This window comes from Ascaphus truei, chromosome 10 (genome assembly GCF_040206685.1).
Source record: "Ascaphus truei isolate aAscTru1 chromosome 10, aAscTru1.hap1, whole genome shotgun sequence".
Lineage (NCBI taxonomy): Eukaryota > Metazoa > Chordata > Amphibia > Anura > Ascaphidae > Ascaphus > Ascaphus truei.
The window spans coordinates 34,784,814-34,805,915 of NC_134492.1; the positions used below are offsets into that span (position 1 = coordinate 34,784,814).

General features: G+C 45.6%; 1 protein-coding gene across 1 annotated transcript in view; it reads left to right on the plus strand.

Annotated features, from left to right (window-relative positions):
* The window catches only part of LHX4 (LIM homeobox 4), a 60,060-nt gene that overhangs the window by 31,026 nt on the left and 7,932 nt on the right, over positions 1 to 21,102 (plus strand). The window contains exons 2-4 of the mRNA XM_075616525.1: positions 6,568 to 6,739; positions 17,993 to 18,195; positions 19,376 to 19,530. Of these exons, the coding sequence (XP_075472640.1) occupies positions 6,568 to 6,739; positions 17,993 to 18,195; positions 19,376 to 19,530 (530 nt within the window). The remainder of the gene's footprint in view (positions 1 to 6,567; positions 6,740 to 17,992; positions 18,196 to 19,375; positions 19,531 to 21,102) is intronic.

Sequence of the window (21,102 nt, forward strand, 5' to 3'; positions counted from 1 at the left end):
GTCTCTGTAGGGCCAAGGGAAGCGAACACTTTCTAAGAAGAAAATTATATGAATTACATTATTATTATTATTATTATTATAAAGTGCTGACGCTGTACAGGGAATGTTTGTAGGAAAATTTGCCCATAGAGCTTACTATCCAATTGCGGTGCCTGAGGCACAGGGGGATAAGGGGGCTTGCCCAATGCCAAAGAGAACTGGGATTTTTAACAGGGCTTACCCACTTCAAAGGCAGTGACATTACACTGTGTTACTCCCTCAGCCCAGTCGGAGGAGGGCCCAGCCAGCGGACGATCACGGAAGTGGGGCCTGAATTCCGGTATCGCCTGGGCAGGCCCCTGGCCTGGAGCCACCGTGGCACTTTACCTGCACCCCCTCTCCCCCTGAGCAAGATACTAATATTATATGAGTTAAACTCGTATAAGGCTTCTGGGGGAGAATTCTGCTTTAACATTGATCTTACCCCCACACTCTTATCTCGCCTATAAAAGAAGTGGCAGATACATTGGTGGCTACATTGGTAATATCTCTACTTTATTATTACTCCGTGCATTGTAGCCCAGTTAAAGAAGCCATTTACACACAGAAATGCTACTTTATATCCACTTACTCAGTGTTTTTCAACCCGGGTTAATAGGAACCCTTGGGGTCCCCGGGCATCCCTAAAGGGTTCCCAGCAATTTTTTGGTAATTTGAAAATTGTATCAAATACAGAAGAATTTACAATGCATCAGATATCAGACGCGCTATTAGAGAGGGTTGAGGTTCCTTACAATGCATCTGATCTCAGACTCGCTATTAGAGAGGGTTGGGGTTCCTTACAATGCATCTGATCTCAGACCCGCTATTAGAGAGGGTTGGGGTTCCTTACAATGCATCTGATCTCAGTCACGCTATTAGATAGGGTTGGAGTTCCTTATAATGCATCTGATCTCAGACGCGTATTAGAGAATGTTGGGGGTTCTTCAGAATTTCACGTAGGGTTCCTTAACTAAAATAGGTTGGAAACCAATGCACTAACTACTGTACTACCACAAAGTACACTTATATTCTGTATATAAATCTCATATTGATCCAATAAACTCAAACTTGTAGGTGACAGGTAGCGGACTCCAATTAGGGTCCACCCTGATGAAGGCCAGTGTGGGCCAAAACGTTGGCCAGACATGTATGTAAATGTCTAATCAATACATTGCAAAGTCATTTTTTTTTGCAAATAATACAGAGTGCCTGGAAATCTCTTTTCTACCTGTGTACTAAAGGGCCTCACCACATACAGAACATTCTCTACAACAGCAGCCCCACATTAAACACGTCTTCCTTCTGCTCTAAAGTTCACTTCCATGAAACAGAGCAGTGATCTGCCACTTGGTATTGTTACATCCAAGGCCGCCTAGTTCTGGCGCACTTTAATGTCGTTTTAATTTATGTCCAAATTATTGGATTCCTTTTAAATATTTAAGGGACGTATTTACTAAGCAGAGTTAAGTCTAAGGCTACGGCTCCAGTCTTACCTGCAGCACACGCGCCTGGCGGAGCGTGCACAGTTGAAAGTCATGTTGTGTGTTTTGTAGGGGAGCGCAGGGGTGGGGGCATGACTGGAGGCGTGGCCATGACGGGGCATATCTGCCCTTCCATTGGCTGTGCGCCGACCACGTGATCGGGGCACGGGAAGACAAATGTCTTGTCTTCCCTGCCAGCTCATGTGTCATCGCGCACACACACACAGCCACTGGGGCCTGCTCCATAGAGGGCTGTGGTGTCTGGCCTGCACCCCGTAGCTCGCGCCGCAGCCTACACTGGGGACTCAGCCTAAGGGCTGTTATATACTGTGTGCGGCCATGTGCGCACGCGTGCCTGTGCGAAGGTGCGTGCACGTGCCGCACACGTTTTGTGTGTATACTGTGCGTGAGTGTAAGGAAGTGTGTGTGTGTGTGTGTGTGTGTGTGTGTGTGTGTGTGTGTGTGTGTGTGTGTGTGTGTGTGTGTGTGTGTGTGTGTGTGTGTGTGTGTGTGTGTGTGTGTGTGTGTGTGTGTGTGTGTGTGTGTGTTAATGCGTTTTCAAATAAATAAATCCTTTAATAATTTTTTTAATAACATTGTACATATACACACACATGCACACATATGCACACATGTACACACATATCATTACATTTTCAGCGGCGGTAGCGGAGCAAATGCTTTCTTTTTCTCATCTTCCCCCCTGTCGGCCGGTTCCACTCTCCCTGCCGTGCGCGTACATGGCCCTATTATAGAATGGCTGACTAACCTAAGCCAACTAAATCTGCCTCGCGCGCACCCACGGTGTAACGCGCGCACGCACTATAGAACCGGCCTAAGGCCCCATAGGGCCCGATAATTTTTAAGGTGCCTTACAGCTTAGCTATGTTTAATAAATATAGACTTGTGTCTTTTGTGCACTCTGTTGCAATATATTGGTCTCTTGTGATGTTTTTCTTCCTGACTTGGACAAGGTTCCAGTCTTTGCTGCAGTTTTATCTCCTGTCCAGTTAATTACACTTACAGTACATTGTACCGTTTCTTCATATTCATTTGGCAACTGCTTTCTTAACTTGGAAAATAACCCAGGCCGTCTCTGTGCCCTATGACTCTCTTCTATATCACTTTGCCTATCACTTCTCTATTAAGCATTATTATTAGCACATTTTATTGTTTATTTAAAGGTCCGTCCTAATCTTCAGCTCAGGGGAAGTGGGAAATGAAAGGCAAAGAGACGTGACTAACACAACACACACATATAACAGGCTCTCATGTCCTTCATACGGAGGACACGGGTCTAACAGAGAGTGCAAGGGAATCAGAATCATTTTACTACTGTACAATGCAAATAGTTTTGAAAAAGGAGTATTTATATATACAGATATTAAACACTATGGCGCTGATTCAAAATCCGCAAAAGCGGCTGAAAACGCCCCGATCAACCGCTGCCGCTTATTTATAATCCGCCCGTTCCTTATTTTCGGCATCCCTTCTTTGAAAATCATATTATGAACATTTGAATAAAAAGGCAGGGATTTGTTTTATATGGAGAACAAATTCTTTTTTTCTCCCCTCCAGCCCCCCCCAAAAATCTAAAAATGATCATCAGTTATATCTTATTTCCATACCAGGGACGGTCAACTCCAGTTCTCAAGGGCCACAAGCAAGTCAGGTTTTCAGGATATCCCAGCTTCAGCACACCTGGTATGCAGCTTTGAGCCACCTGTGCTGAAGCAGGGATATCCTGAAAACCTGACCTGGTGGTGGCCCTTGAGGACTGGAGTTGGCCATCCCAGTTCTACAGGGTCCTTTAATCATGATCACCTCCCAGCAAAGTACAAATACAGCACCAGTTATATGAGTATAAATGGATCCCTTTGAAAGCAGTGGGTTTTTCTCTCTATTATTTCTTCCCTGGGATTAGCAGCCGGAAGACTTCGCTACATGTCATTTGGAATTCCACTTCCGACTATGAGCTGCATGTGAAGCTTATATATGTCTCCTGTAAACTGTAACAAATGTCCGCACCAGATTTATCTATGTAAAAAGCCCAATAGCATTAGGTATGTAACCCTGTTTCCCCCACCCAATCTCACATAGGGTCTATCTTGGGAAAAGCTGCTCTGGTTACTCATGGTAGTGTGGTGCAAACCTGCTGGTAATAGGGGGCCCTGGGTCTCCCGCATGGTGTTATAGGGGAGGTCAGGACAGGCTTCTGGGGTCTTGCCCGAATCGTACTCACGGTGACAGCGTCTCCATCTCTTGCAGCCCCCAGATGTGAGGGGAGAAATCTCTGCAGGAGAACTATCTCATCTCCTCCTTGATAGATTTCAGTCTCAGGCTCTTAATCACAGCAGTGCACAGCTTACACTGAATCCATTCTTATCACTCAGGTCTTCACCTTTAGGATGTCCCTGGACCTTCACTCCCGGCCACCAGCCACCAGGAGCAGTCCTTGTTCTTCCCTTACCCCCTTGTGGGGTAAGGGTAATAGTCATCCACCTGTCCCCGTAGGGAAGGCCTCAGTAAGTAGAGCCCTGCACTACTGAGTTGGAGAGACCACACCTCTATCACGGTATAGGCACAACTAATTAAATTGAGATGTGCAGCTCCTTAAGTCAGTTCCAGTAAGAACCAGCCCCCTGTCCCTGATTGGACAGCAGGCCTGATTGCACTACCTTTCTCTGATTCACTGAGCTGCAAGGTGTGGGGGAAACCCATGATTACTCCTGGCAAACCTACCCTTACTAGGGATTACTGCCAGGAGGAGGGCAGACCTATAGCCCAAAACCAGCCAGGGCTACAGGTATGTTTAATTTGATCATTCTGGTAAAATGTTGAAAAACGGAGGCACACACTTTACTGTTACAATAAGCTTCATATAAACTCTTTCATTCTTTAACAAGCACTATAAAACATTGAAGTTATTGATTAATCAAATGAATACAGTAAATTATTATTATTTTTTTATGCCATTTTTTTTTTTTACAAAAGATTAAGTACAAATAAATGGCACCGTGTGTATTACAGGGAAAATACCACTGCTTTTATGAAATTCTCTTCCCGTTAATAAATCTGGAATCATTTTTTGCTCCTCCTTTGATCTCTCTATTATTCAAGACGAAGGCTCAAAGGCCCCGTTTAATATGCTGGGAAGTTAACGTACCAGTATTTGCTTGTCAGGAACGCTTAAAGCTCAAGGCCTGTTGAAATAAATGTATTGAGCAGGAGAGATGACCTGAGGTTTACAATCACACTCACACTCACACTCACACACACTCGCTAATATTATTACTTTTATTTGGCACTTTTTTTTAAATAACTTCCTTTTTGTTGCTGTTAAGCGTTTTTGTTTTACAATTTGTGTCTAGCGACTTCCTGTGTTAATTTGTGTTTTTTTAATGAAATATCTCTGAATGGTTATATCTTAGGAAAGAAAGTCCAGAGTCCCTGTGTGCAGTAAGGGAAATGTGTACTGATAGGTGGAAAATAACATGAATATAAATAAAATAAGTCTAAAAAAAAATAATGTACCCCCTTTGTTAACCCCTTGTTATCATTATCATCTCTAGCACTGAGCACTGAGAGGGTTAATATAGCATTGTGTTTGTATTCAGTACTGCATGTAGCTTATCACACAAATTACTTAAAGCCGGCAGGTTTTAAGGATATCTCTGCTTCAGCACAGGTGGCTCAATCAGTGGCTCAGTCATTTGGATTGAGCCACCTGTGCTGAAGCTGGGATATCCTTAAAACCTGACCTGTTGGGCATACTTGACGACTGGAGTTGGCAACCACCGCTCTAAAGGGTTAATAATCAATGGTGAGTATTCACTAAGATAACAGAACACTTGAAGAGATCTGTGAGGTTTAGAAAGCTCTGTACAACATGACTTTATCCGTAACAAATAGCCGTTAAACACGATTTATTGTAGTGAAATCAAAAATCACATCACTCCAGGTAAACTCAGGAGTTTACCTGGAGTGATGTGATTTTTGATTTCACTACAATAAATCGTGTTTAACGGCTAGTTGTCAGCTATCATTACCGGGTTGCAGTGCCAGCCTTCTTTGCCTATTTTTTACATTAAGGTCCAGAGCCACAGAAGTCCGTTACTGACTCAACGAGGCGTTAACCTGAGTGCGAACATGTATCGCCAAAGCTCACTAACGCAGTGTTAAGTGCTGTTCTCAGCCAGAAAGGGCCTTGTGTTAGGCCTCGTTCAGGGTGTCCGCTGCAGGACTCGGAGGGAGGGCGTGAGGGAGGCAGTGCTGCAGTTTGCTGGGCGATCTGTGTTTATCCCCCAGCAGATTTTCAGCGTTGGGGAGGGGGCGGGGTTACACACAGCAGGGTAAGTATCCAAGTTGCAGTCATGAAATCATTCCGAAGAATGATTTCATTGGCTGCCTTGGTCCCTGTGACGCTGCTGCAGCTCCAAAAAACGAAATTGTCGTTTATTGAAACTGTAGTCAGCTTCAACTCCTGGCTTCGTGGACAGGGCAGTTGCTACCCTGAAAACCAGTATTCAAATTGAATACTTTGTTTCTCACGGCAGCACGCACGGCAGCACGCCCTCCCTCCGAAGCCAGCACCCTGAACGAGGCCTTAAGTATAACGGCCGTTAGTGCTAATTATATGTAAAAGAGGTGTACCTCCTGACCACGCCTATCCACAGAGCTCCTAATGCCAGGATTTAATGAGGTTAGTTAGGTCATGCATAAAGGTGGCGTAACTCAGAAAGAGAGGGGGAGGTTTTGGATGGGAGTAACGCGACCTTTAGGTAAGAGATACTTAACGCGAGTCGTTATATCAAGCTAATGCGAGGCAGTGCTGACATGGCATTAAGCGCATGCAAATAACATAACTTATGGCCATTGTTTTTGCATATAATTAGCTTTGTGGATATGAATTAACCCCAGGGAAAATAACGTCCGTTAATGATTTTGAACGTCTCGTTATTAGCGCTGCGTTGATGATCATCGTGTCTTCTTCTAAGCTTGGTGACTAGACGCCCATGTGTTCTCGCTCTCACTCCCCCACGCTCTCTGCTTCTTCTGTACACAGAGATCCCGCGCTGCTCTGGCTGTAACGAGCACATCCTGGATAAGTTCATCCTGAAGGTCCTGGACCGTCACTGGCACAGCACCTGCCTCAAGTGCTGCGAGTGTCACGTGCCGCTGGCCGAGCGCTGCTTCTCCCGGGCGGGGAACGTCTACTGCAAAGACGATTTCTTCAAGTGAGTCATTCTTATGTCCCATCTCTCCTGTGACTTTTCATGTTTGGGGTAACTTGCCCAATGGTCGAAGTGTGATTGTACAAGGTGGCATGGAGTACTAGTCCTTTTTTCCCCTCATACTATAAATACCATCACTTGTTGGGAGTATCAATGCATTTTCAATGACTTACTTTGAGTACCATTATTTTTATGCTTTACAAACCGAGAGAACTACTACTTTGGGAATTGTAAACCTGGAGTACTGCTATGTTTTATTTACAAACTGAGAGTATTACTACTTCTAGTAGTAACCCCTCTACTAGTAACCCCTCCTACTTCTAGGCCCCAGACTGATAGCTATTGCTGAGGTGGGGGCCTGAGTCCTTTATTGATAACCGATACGCCACACGTGGCTGAGGTCAGACAGAGGGAAATAAATACACAGCGTTTGTAATATAACCACTTTTATTATGCCAGATAGTAATACTTAAGAACACTGTGATCACTACACACATAATACAGCTAATATCACAACACTACACACATAATACAGCTAATATCACAACACTACACACATAATACAGCTAATATCACAACACTACACACACAATACAGCTAATATGACAACACTACACATAATACAGCTTATATCACAACACTACACATAATACAGCTTATATCACAACACTACACACATAATACAGCTTATATCACAATACTACACATAATACATCTTATATCACAATACTACACATAATACATCTTATATCACAACACTACACATAATACAGCTTATATCACAACACTACACATAATACAGCTTATATCACAACACTACACACATAATACAGCTAATATGACAACACTACACATAATACAGCTTATATCACAACACTACACATAATACAGCTTATATCACAACACTACACACATAATACAGCTTATATCACAATACTACACATAATACATCTTATATCACAACACTACACATAATACATCTTATATCACAACACTACACATAATACATCTTATATCACAACACTACACACATAATACAGCTAATATCACAACACTACACATAATACAGCTAATATCACAACACTACACATAATACATCTTATATCACAACACTACACATAATACGTTTGAAAAGAAATAGAGTCTCCAGCACGTGGTTTATGTTCTCAACCCCAGTGTGCATACAGGGAAAAAAGAAAAAGGGAAAAACACACACCACAAACAAGTGGTGTAATACAGGTCGATATCACTTTAAATGGAACAAAAAGGCATTACCTTCAAGGGTGTCTTACAAATAGAGAGGAAAGGGACATAGCATAATAACGTTTTTATTCACAGTAGATAAAATAAAGATAAAAGGTGCACTGACAAACGACCAATTGTAAAGGCTTTGTGGATTGGTTGTCCGGCGTACACTCCTCAGTGCAGTCTCCCCACGTGGTTCCCTTCTCCTGAGATGTCTGCTTGGTTGCCGTTTCCGCTTCCAGTCACCAGCTTCCTCTCACAGTATGCAGAGGCTCCTCCAGGCTTGTGCACAGCCTGGTGTAGTCTCCCTGGTCTCGTCCCTCATTCAGGACTCAGTCTGCGCATGCGTGGGTGTCTTTGCTGGTCTACACGTAATACAGCTTATATCACAACACTACATATAAAGCAGCACAGGTGTATGTCACTGTTAATTAGAAGATGCTCACCCAATCCTGGGTATATGGGCCTATATAAATGGTGCCGGCACACAGTTGGAGCTCTTAATGCACCAAAATGTAGGAGGCCTGCATTTCACAAAGTTGTTTCTGTACCACTGTTAACTGCAACCATTGAGTTTCCCCTCCGACGGCAATCAACACTCCGTGCGCTTTCCGGCACGGATTTGCTGGCCCTTGCTGCACCAGGTACTGCTCTCCTTCCAGTGGGTCCCTGCTCTCTCTCAGCGGGACTCAAACTGACCCGGCTCACACTTGATCAAGGCATTCAGGCTTTTGCAGATCTGACTCCATGTGTCATAGCCGCCCCTCGTAAAGGCTTCTCTCCTTCTTAGTCCCACCTCTTCCACAGCCTTTGTCATTGGCTGCTATTATGTCCATCAGAAGTCACATGTCCATAGCACACTGGAGAGGAACCTGCCAGGGGACAGTGTGAATGTGTTGCTTGCATCACAGGGGTTACATCCTCCCCTGCTAAAGACATTGATGTCCCCATCAACCGGTATAAGAATATCTTCACACATGACAGTCTAGGCTAACAAATGCCTCCTCTCTAAAAACACAGGATTATAGGTACAGTGGAACCAACACACATACAGTTCTGACAGATTGCAGTATTATTACACTACATGGTCCCACAGCTCCCAGGGCCACCCATCTCTAGGTTTATCATTGATATCATCAATTTAGCCACATTAACCATGGGGATTTCTGTCGGCACCCCTGGAGAATCATAGGTCAGTCTTATGGGGGGCTTGATCTCCCTTCTGGAGCATAGCGAATATACCTGTGGGGCTACTGTTACTCCCCCTTGCCTTTCAGTGGACCCACAGGGCATGGGTGGACTGTGTTCTGCTGGCCCTAAACTTGTGGGGAGGTCACAACTGTCTAACCCTAACACATCTTCAGCTTCATTATTCTGCTCTGAGATTCAAGGGGGTGAATTCCTCTGCATCTGGATCCAACCCTGGGATGATAGCTCTCTCTCTGTCCCGTGACCTTGCCGGTCACATTGCGGAAACCTCATGGGGAGGATTCCTTTCTTCATGACCCATAATATTCGACAGGTGCCCTAACATTCTGTCTCCTCTGTATCCCTCATCATCACTGTTATGGGTGCAGGGGGCTGGTGGGCTACAATCGGGACCCTGTCCTCAGGTTAACTTCTCCTAGGCCGGATATCTACTCCTGGAATATCTTCCTTTCCAGGGCACCTCACCAGCTGACTTTTTGGCAATAGACGATTCCTATGCAGATTTTTTTCTGACCCACTTACCTTTTCAGGCTTTACTTGATATACTGGTAGCCCCTCTAGTTTTTCTACTACTACATAATGCTCTGGTTTCCAGCGATTGGCTGGAACTCTGTCATTCACTTGTAACTCTTGGCCGGGTACTCGTTTATCATACTGGCCTTTATTTCCCCGGTTGTTTGTGTCAGTCACAGTAGTGGCCAGTCTATACGCCTCTTGCAGCTGTTCCTTGAGTTTCCTTACAAACTGCATGTAAGTCATAGGAGATGTGTCATCTGCTGCCACCACAAAACACAGGTCTATTGGTAATTTGGTTTCCCTTCTGATCATCAAATAGTATGGTGAGTACCCGGTTGAGTCACTCTGGGTACAATTATATGCATGCACCGTGATGCACATGCTGACCGCACTGCTCTTTCCCCTGGGTATTCAAGGGGCCTACCATGTTCAATAGGGTTCTAATAAACCTCTCTGGTCGAGGATCTCCCTGCGGATGGTAGGGCGTTGTTTGGGATTTCTTTAGTCCATAGAGGTATAGCAGCTCCTTGATGAGGCGGTTTTCAAAATCCCACCAACAATCGGAATGTATCCTAGCTGGCAAGCCATGAGGGATTGTCATTGTCCCACATCACCCTGACAACGGTAATGGCTCACGGGTCCTTTGTTGGGAATGCTTGGGCATACCTGGTGAAGTATTCCAAGACCACTAAAATATTACTAGTGTTATTCTTGTCGGGCTCTAATGACAGAAAGTCCATGCATAACTAGTCCAATAGTCCACAACTGGTGATATTTGTAGGCAGAGTTTTTCTAGGCACGCACCTCCCACTGTCCTTGCAGTAATGTTTAACTCACAGACCATTCGGGCCAATAGAACTGGTCTTTCACTAATTTCAAAGTTTTGTTGATGGTCATGTTTGTCATGGAGAGAACTGAGTACCATCTGCCTGTACTTGTAGGGGAGTACCAATTGCTTAGTCACTATGTTTTGGGACTTCTTGGCGACTCAGAACATTACCCCACTCTTGATTACTAGATGAGGCCTTTCCCTTGAGAGGAGGCTTTCTGAGTACATCCCGGTGACTATCCTGGCCGACTTCTGGTATCTCAAAGCTGACCATACTTCCTTCAAGCAGGAATCTTGTCTTGCTTACTTTACGTCCTGCCGATCGTCCTTTAATCGAGGCAACCCCTCCATAGTTAATTCTGCAGGGTAAGAGCATAACAGGGGTACAGCTGTGGGGGTTATCACCAGACTGTCAGCCACTCTATTTAGATTCACAGTTGTGACCCATTTGGGCGTCTCAATTTGCTTACACAATGCTCAATGTAATTTCCTGTAGAAGAAAACAAAATGAGGTCGCAAAAAGTAAGGCGAACACAACCTTTATAGCATAAACATAAAAGCAACAGTAGTAACATGCACTGGGATACACAGATGTATAATTTTTTTCTGCAATAAAGGTTGTGTTCTCCTTACTTTTTGCGCCCTCATTTCTTATTTGTCTTCTTTTGAGGTTCTCTGCAGAGTACTGGCTATTCTACACAGGGGCAGCAATTTACAACCTTGACAATCCATCTATGAACTCTGTATGGACTTTTTTGGTTTTGGCAATTGCCATCACTACATATTGACTCAGTCTTTTGGGAAGGTGCTACTTAATTCACTTGTTGAATTTCTGTAGTCAATCATTGCCTTTTGATTACATCTATATAACAGTTGTTATTATTAATCATCTGTGCAACCTGGTGTTGATCTAGTCTTGTTTACTGCTGTGAGGGATATAACACATGCACCTGTGTTATATTCACCGCTTCTAGCAGCTTAAGGTTAATTGATCTACTGATCACATCACTTAGGCCTCGGACATGGTCAAAAAAACCATGCTGAGGCACGCTGAGCCGCGCTGAGGGGAAACATTATCCCTATCAGCACGGCTTTAGACGGCGCTTCCGCAGGCGTGCGGAGGCGTGTGGAAATGCAGGAGACAGGCAAGTTTAAATTTTGCCGCTCATGCAAGCGCAGGGCCGGTCACGTGACTGCCAGAAGCCAATGGCAGTCCGTGATGCGCTAGCCCCGCCTCCCAATCCGCCTCCAGGCCCGCCTCCCGAAAGCCTCCCACCCGGCACACAAGCGCGCTCGCTGACGCTCATGCAGGGACAAGAAAAATCTCCTGCTTGAGCAGGAGAGCATGAGCGTCAGCGCTGCCCAGCGCCGCTCCCTGCACCACGTCCCTGGCCTTACCCTCCACTTCATCTGTAGGGTCTTCAGGCACCTACCACACACTGGCATTGCAACTAAGCGCACTTTTTTATTTTTTGCTGTAATTTCCTGTAGCCCTGTCGCTGTAGAAGTGCCTTTTTTTTATTATAGGTATTTGAACCCTCTCAGTGCCACAATGTTTAGTGGCACAAAGCATCACAGGTATTTTGGCTCATGTGATCTCTATCCCAGTAAAAACCCTGAATCCCCCTACCCGATTAATCTTAATGGATCAGGACATGATCCACTTCTGATCTCGCTCAGGCCCACATCCACAAAGCTTTGTTGTCACTTGGCGTGACATTAACCTGACTTACTGTCAGGCTTAACCGCGTATCTTGAGAGAAAAAAATCCAGGCACACAGTCTTCTCTTTAGGAGATTTATTCAGCAGCCGTGAAACAAACCAACGTTTCGACTGCCACGCAGTCTTTATCAAGGTGAGGGCTGACATACAATACAAAAGCACATATATATCCCTATGCTTACCTATCTAAAGTCCTTGCAGAGGAAAAACGGCGCGAAACGGGTCCACCTATGACGTCACGACCGCGATGGATGTTCGCGCATGTGTGCCATCAAGTTCACATACACGTGAACTTGGCGCATCGCCTAGCAGCCGCGCGCAACAGCAAACCTGGAACTGCCTCCACCTTGTTGGCATGGCTACCAAGACGCCGGACTCGGCGCTAGTCACAACAACAAAGCGCTGCATACGGGGTTGGAGCCAGCCAACTAGTAGCAAGGACTCACACCTGGCTGAGCCCCTTGGTAATAAAAAAGTGGACAAAAGAACCCATTTACCAACACCATAACAGTGCCAAAATTGGTTTCTAGAATATTATAGGTGTCGAACCTTCTTGAACTTAAAAACAGAGGGCTCAGGATTCAGGGTGCTCTGCCTTACTAAACAATGTGCAAATATAAATCCGGTGTAGTTGGTATTGCACCTTCAAGGCTGCAGAGCATATGTTCTATGGGTAAGAATGGTTGCAAAATCAGCAAATCTCAGTGTAACTAAAATATCCTACAAATTAACCATTCACAAGTATTTACTGCGTTTCAGCCCTGTTGAGTGGTGATTAAAGGGGTCAAGGTGACCTTCAGTGAGGGAGGAGCACAAGGTGACCTTCAGTGAGGGAGGAGCACAAGGTGACCTTCAGTGAGGGAGGGCACAAGGTGACCTTCAGTGAGGGAGGGCACAAGGTGACCTTCAGTGAGGGAGGAGCACAAGGTGACCTTCAGTGAGGGAGGAGCACAAGGTGACCTTCAGTGAGGTAGGAGCACAAGGTGACCTTCAGTGAGGAAGGAGCACAAGGGGAAGATTTGGGTTGAAGCTTGCATTAATATTCTGTGTCCTAAGACACAGCTGGGCTTTGCCTGGTCTTGTATTCCAGACACCATGCACTGTGCCATTTGATGCTCTGCTTTTTTCTACGGGTGGGAGGTTAAAACACACTGACTGCTTGTTCTGTTTCCTATGGTTTCGTATCGGGGTTATCCTTTATCATTTGCTTCCAGGGAAAGCAGTGACTGCATAACTGGTAGGAGAATTTGAGATGAAACTGGACAGCCTGTATTAGAAAAGTCTGATAAGTGTAGCTGTCATAGGAATCTGTTTAAGATTCACTAACCAAATTACATTTTTGGTAGGCAAAGAGAACTTAATATTGATCTAAAGTCCTATTGATTTGTATTTGCAGGGCAGGAAGAATTTATTAGCTATGTATTTAGTGGCTGTTCTAAAGTTGTTTATTGCCAACTTTGGTATCATCATAGCAGGTAGGACAGTGCAGAAGAGGAAAGAATGAACTCAATAGGACCAGAGTCTTTTATTGAAATATACAGTATTAATACATTAGGGAAGCCCAGTTCAAGAAACGTCTCACAGGTCTGCAGAATGTTCACTCATTTGAAGGTAGGCTTCAAGTCTTTAATAAAACAATTTCAGCTCACCAAAAACCAAGCGTTCTTTATAGTGTACATGAACTAGGAGTTCTACCACAGTTGACTCACCAATGTTCTACCACAGAGATCTCCCAGTTAAGCAGGTATGTAACTTTGCTCTAAAGGTACTTTCACCAAAATAGAAATTGTCACCAGCAATGTTAAGACCTATGTCACGCGTCATAATGTACGTTATGGATCGTGCAGAGCATCTGTGAGCACAATGTCACAGGGCATATTGAAACTGGAAGATGACCATGGTAGCTTGTAGCAGAGAATTGTCTGACAGTAGAGTAGAAATTACACCCTTTAATTGCTAGCTGATATTACAAGAACGGTGCAAGGTTTCCCTTCTTCAGGCCGGTGTTGCAAGGGAAGCTCACAGTTTCACATAGATTTATACAAGAAGCACAGTTATGTGCATGTGGAACTGGGCTAAGCAAGTGGCGGGTGTCACGAAACGGTGACAGTCATTCAAGTTCTAGAATTGACAGTCAGCAAAGCTCTAACCCAGCCAAGGAATTGTCATGAAATGATGAGTCAAACACAACTGATATCTGTGAGGACCTTGAGATTGCTAAGGATAGGGACTGCCTTCCACTGTGTTTTATTCACTTCAAATGACAGAGTCCGAAGTGTTAGAGCCCATAAGTCGTAGAGGTGCAACACAGTAGCAGTTGGAACCACATTGCATGGATAATACCGCAGAAAGATTTCCCAGAGGCCCCAGAGTCTTCACCTGCCAGCAGCTCAGTGAGTCCCCCTTCTCTCTTATCGTTACACACCCCCTCTCACTCGTACTCTCCCCCTCCTTGTTTTCTCACCTCCCCTCTCTCTCTCCTTCCTTCTATTTCTCTCCCCCTTCTCACGCTCACACTCCCCTCACTCCCGGTAATAAGTGCCCGCTGGCTGTTTAGTCTCTTTTTACACTTCCATTTCTCCTGCAGCTTGATGCTGATCCCGTGATCAACAGGGTCAAAGGGAAACACTAAAATTAAAAGAAAAAGTGCACGGAGAAACAATTTCAATATAAGAAACCGGTACCTTATGTAAAAAATATCAAATCACAAAACTTACAATAAAAAGGTTCAGATCTCCCAATCAGGTCATAGAAAAGGGGGGGAGAAAACAATAGTCCTCAAAGCTGGGGGGGGAAAAAAAAAAACCCTGATGAAGCATTAAATCAACGCAAAACGCGTAGGGGCAGAGTGCACGTTCAGTAGTGCATGACGACGGATACCGGCATCCTGCACTCCCCCATGAGGATGCCATGATCAGTTAGTTGCCTGCGTTTGTAGCTGCGACTGCTCCGGCTACTCAACACGACTTTTTCCCTCCAGCTTTGAGGATTATTGTTTCCCCCCCCCCCCCTTTTTGTGTGTGGGTTTATCAACTTGCTGAAGTTAACATCTATGACCTGATTGGGAGATCTGAACCTTTTTAATGTAAGTTTTGTGATTTTGATATTTTTTACATAAAGTTACTGTTTTCTTATATTGAAATTGTTTTTCACGGGACCGTGAACAAGCGCGTACCGCGAAACATGTAGGTCGTTTTTACCTCTGCCTGACCTGTTCCAATAAACCAGCATCATTTTTTGAAACATTGAGTCACCCTCTTTTGTCTGTTTGGACCGGATGGTGGTGCGTCTGCATTTCTTCAATTTTCTATTGTATTTCTCCCCCCAAACTCCTTCACTCTCGCTCCCCCTGTATTTCACCCCCCTCTCTCTCTCTCACTCTATTTCTCTCCCCCTTCTTACTCACACCCTCTCTCTCACTCCCCCAATATTTCTCTCCCAACTCCCTGTATTTCTCTCCCCCACTCCTTCACTGCCTCTCTCACTTCACCTGTATTTCTCCCCTCACACTCATTTACTCCCCCCTATTATCACTCCCCCCACATGTCTCCCTGTATTCCCCTCTGTATTTTTCCCCTCTCGCCTTCTATTTCTCTCCTCTTTCTCTCTCTCTCACTCCCCCTGTATTCTCCCTCTCTCCCTCCCCCACTCCTCCCCTTTCTGCCCCGCACTCCTCCCAACTGTGCCCCCCACTCCTCCCCTCTCTGTCCCGCCTCCACTCCTCCCCTCTCTGTCCCGCCTCCACTCTTCCCCTCTCTGTCCCCACTCCTCCCCTCTCTGTCCACCCCCCACTCCTACCCTCTCTCCCTCCCACACCTCCCCCACACTCCTCCCATCTCCCCAACACTCCTATCCCCTGTCCCCCCTACTCCTCCCCTATCTGTTCCCCCTCACTCCTCCCCTTTCTGTCCTCCCTACTCCTCCCCTATCTGTTCCCCCTCCCTCCTCCCCTCTCTGTCCACCCCTTCCCTCTGTCCACCACCCACTCCTCCCCTCTCCCCCCACTCCTCCTTTCTCGCCCCACACCCCTCTGTATTTTTTCCCCTCCTGACCCCCTTCCTCTCCCTCTCGCTTCCCTTGTATTTCTCCCTCCACTCTCTCACTCCTCCCTGTATATATCCCCCCCACTTCCACCTGTATTTGTCCCCCACACCTGTATTCTCCCCCCCCCCCATTCTCCTGTATTTGTCCCATGCCCTCTCCCTCTTCCCCCAATCTAAGAAATTAACCTGGAGGGGAGGGTCTCCACAATCGGTAAAGGCCCTGCGGCAAAGTGGAGCTGCAGCCCTGCGGCATAGAGTCCTGTCTCCACCACTCTATCAGTAAGCACTTTATGGAAAACTTTCAGTGCGGGAGGAGCCCAGAATACAATACATTTCTGGCCATTTGAGTTGGCTTTGCCCACTGCCCTGAGATTTAATGGTGCTCTCCTGAATTTCTAGGAGATTAGCTGAGTTTCTGAGACAATAAGTCCAATGGATCAGGCAGACTACACAATGCTATGTGGTTTGACAATGACCATTATCATCCCCTTTATTTTGATGTGTTGCTGGTACCGAATTGTAAGCTCGCTTGAACAATATACCATGTATTGTGCCTATAAATTGTATTAATGTCATGATTATGTTACTATACACAAGACTTTATGAGCAATTCCTTTCCACACAACAAGGTCACTGGTGGAAATGATGGATACGATGCAGTGTGTCTCAGTCACACTCTATGTGAGATAGAGGGGTCATCCCTAGTGACAGAGAAGGGCCATGGGTGACTATGTCAAAGAAAAGGGCTCTTGGTAGCGGTCTTCTAGTGGGAAAGGCCTATGGTTTGACACGTGGTACCTGTCCCTAAGTCAGTGTGATGCCTGGTGACTTTAGTGGCTCTAGGTAAATGGGAATGATGTGCTGGTGGTACTCCTGTGGCCAAAATGTATAGCTGTTTTCAGTGAGATTTTGTAGGGATCTCCTATTCTCCCCTTAACTTGTATTGGGTTGAGGGACCTTTTTAGCCAGGAGAATTGAGTGAAATGATACATGTTAATGTAATGATTCGAGAGTCTCTGATAAACAGGAAAGAATTGGCAGAATGTCCAGATGGTTTGATACACTGGATCACTCCTTCTCTCCCCTTTGTTACTTTACTACATGGAAGAAAAGACCTACATGTGTCCACCTTTATTTCTCTGTGTCAATAGGATTGACTCTTGCTTGGTTTTGCAAAGTCAGTTACATGATGGGGGTGCCCCTGTTATGGGAAGTCTATTCTTTCTGACTCTGTATCAGTGAGAACGGTTCCTGGTGGCTGTTTTAGTGGGAGGCACCTCATGTGTTCTGTTAGTAAGTGCAGAGTAACTGGGGTACTTCAGTATTAAGTGGCCTCTTGTTTTATTAGGACTAACAATTGATATGATGTATTTACTCTCCCCTCTGCCATGATCTCTCCACATCTCCTGCCTTTAGACTGTTGTGTTGGATTTTACATCTGTGTTAAACTCAAGGAATATTTGGTAAATCGGTATTAATTAACCTGAGGAAGAGAGAGAACTCTCCAAAGCTTGTCCTATAATATCAAGTGTTAGTCCAAATAAAAAATAGATCTCCTAATACTGAAGTGCACATTTAATCTGCACCAACGTAGCTGGACTAACATGGCTATCTCTATGTAATTGATGTGAGAGATGCCTGAGGCTGGATCTGCATCCCTGAGATATAATGTGCTCTGTTTCCCTCTCTCAGGCGTTTTGGTACCAAGTGCACTGCGTGCCAGCAGGGGATCCCCCCAACTCAGGTGGTACGCAAAGCTCAGGACTTTGTGTATCACCTGCACTGCTTCTCCTGCGTCATCTGCAGCCGGCAACTGGCCACAGGCGATGAGTTCTACCTCATGGAGGATGGCCGGCTAGTGTGCAAAGAGGACTATGAGACAGCCAAGCAGAATGGTGAGAAGCGCCTTACTGCTTCCTGCAGAAGCTCCCTGCCTGTGCAATGTGGCACACTCCCTGTCTGTGCAATGTGACACTCCCCGTCTGTGCAATATGACGCACTCCCTGCTTGTGCAATGTGACACACTCCCTGCTTGTGCAATGCGACACACTCCCTGCCTGTGCAATGCGACACACTCCCTGCCTGTGCAATGTGACACACTCCCTGCCTGTGCAATTTGACACACTCCCTGTCTGTGCAATTCGACACTCTCCCTGCCTGTCCAATGTGACACTCCTGTCTGTGTAATATGACACACTTCCTGCTTGTGCAATGTGACACACTCCCTGCTTGTGCAATGCGGCACACTCCCTGCCTGTGCAATGCGACACTCTCCCTGCCTGTGCAATGCGACACTCTCCATGCCTGTGCAATGTGACACACTCCCTGCCTGTGCAATGTGACACTCCCTGCCTGTGCAATATTCAGGCCTATTATAAATGGTGCCTAGTGCTTGTTGGTTTTGCATTTTAATATAGTACTGTTACTTTTTCATGGCATCACTAATAATATTGGATAAGCCCATTATGTCAGCACTATGTGAGAGACGTCTCTTCCCAGATGAGTCAAGACTCGCTGATAGTCAATGATTCCCAGTCTCACTCATTTTTAGCATCAGTGGTCTTATAGACGTCTCTAGAGACTCAGAACGGAGATCTACGTATTAAGGTAGAAAAAAGTGTGTTTAGACGCACTGCTCACTGCGTTTAGACGCACTGCTGGAGCTGAGCTTCAGCATGTATCAGAGCAGTTTCTTACATCTGATGCAGAATGTGAGACTTAAGCCATGTCAGATATGAAAGATTTTTTGGGGGCAAATAAAATGGAAAAAGAATGGTTCGGAGAGACGCAGAATGTGATAAATCTCATTATAATATGTGCCCCATGTAACTCATCCCCAAATCCTCCTACCGACTCTCCCCAAGGTGCAAGCTGGGGTAGGGACATCATTGGAGCTAAATGCTTTCATACATAGTTGCAGTGAGAAAACGTCCCGGTTTTCCCCCAAAATTGCCTTGATCCATAGACTCCTCAGTCTTTAAAGTCAGCGAGTGCCTGTTGCTCATTTTGAGTCCTTGAGAGTTGACACGATGCAGAATAAGCAGGTGGTGATTTTTCTGCACTTCTTTTTTGCAGATGATTCAGAGGGAGGAGCTAAGAGACCCCGTACCACAATAACAGCCAAACAGCTGGAGACCTTAAAAAACGCATACAAGAACTCCCCGAAACCTGCGAGACATGTGAGGGAGCAGCTGTCCTCGGAGACGGGGCTGGACATGCGTGTAGTGCAGGTAGAACGCCCTCGAGGTTGATGGAGGCAGCAACAAGGGTTGGGTATGCCAGTGCTGGAGGAGACTTTTTTTGGGGGGGTTGGGGGGGGGAGGGGGAGGGCTGGGGGGCTATTAACTTTTGCAAAAAGTGCTGGAAAAAAAATGTTTTGGTGAAAGCAGTTGGGGGTTTCTCCATCAAAACATCGGATGGTGTCTTTTTAAAAAAAAAAAAAATTAGTATTGAAACTGGGAGACCAACGCAACATGTTTCTCTTCAGGAGCATGCAGGTGGACAGTGGGCTATTTTTGAATGCCATCAATTTGCAAAACTGGGAAGAAAACACAGCAGACATATCAAAAGTAATGGGATAGTTGTATTTCATTTCAGTTATAGTCCCTGCTAAATCTGTTTTTTTGCATTAGTTGTTAAAGATTTGGGTAAATAACCCCATAGATTGCTATGGTGTAATGTTCTTTTAATATAAGGTGGAAGGTTTAGGAAAAAAAACTTTTGTTCCTATCAACTTCTCATTATTTTGCCTACAATCTGCACCATCCATCTCTTCTCCCATTTTTACATGTATCCAATGTCTCTAGAATCTATCCATCTTTTTCTTACGTCTATCCAGTTTTTTTACCCTACAGTACCTCCTCCTCTCTATTCTGTCGTAACAAAGGAGGGAGAGGGAGTAGGTGGGACGCTACCTTTTATAAGACCAACAAGCAGTTGATGTGTAACCAGGGCTGCAGACAGATTTCCCGGGGCCCAGTGCTACAGTTCTGACCGGCCACCCCCCCGTCAGCAGTGTTGCGAGCCCCATTTCACACCTCGCGAGTCTCCTCTATTTCCCTCCCTCTTCCCATTTATTTCACTCCGTCTCACCTCTCACCCTACCCCCTCCATCAAATACCCCATGTCCACTCAATCCCTGCCCCCCCCGCCTCACATGAATTTCTCTCCCTGCGTCTCACTCTTACTCCCTTACCCCCTCTCTCCTCTCCCTCCGTCAATAACCCCACACAATTCCCTCCACAAAATATATACCAAAAAACCTCCCACCCCCAATGCAAAAAACCTCCCACCCCCAATGCAAAATTTCCTACCCCCAAATACATACACAAACAATCCCACCCCCAAATACATATAAAAAAACAATACAAATAATCCCCCCATACATACATAAACCCCCCCCAATACATATAAAAAAAATACCCCAACCCATATAAAAATACCCCCAAGCCCCCCAATACTTATACAAATTCCCCCAAGCCCACCAATACATATACAAATTCCCCCAAGCCCCCCAATACATATACAAATTCCCCCAAGCCCCCCAATACATATATAAATTCCCCCAAGCCCCCCAATACATATATAAATTCCCCCAAGCCCCCCAATACATATAAAAATTCCTCCATGCCCCCCAATACATTTAATAATACAGACTTACCTTACGGGGCTCTTGGCGTCAGCGCGCGTCGCGCCGGAAGCTGGGCCAAGCTTACTTCCGGTGCGCTGATGTCAGAGAGCCCCGTCGCGCGCAGGCAGTGGAAGCCAGAGGTCGGGGCAAACTTGCAGCACCGGCCGGGCCA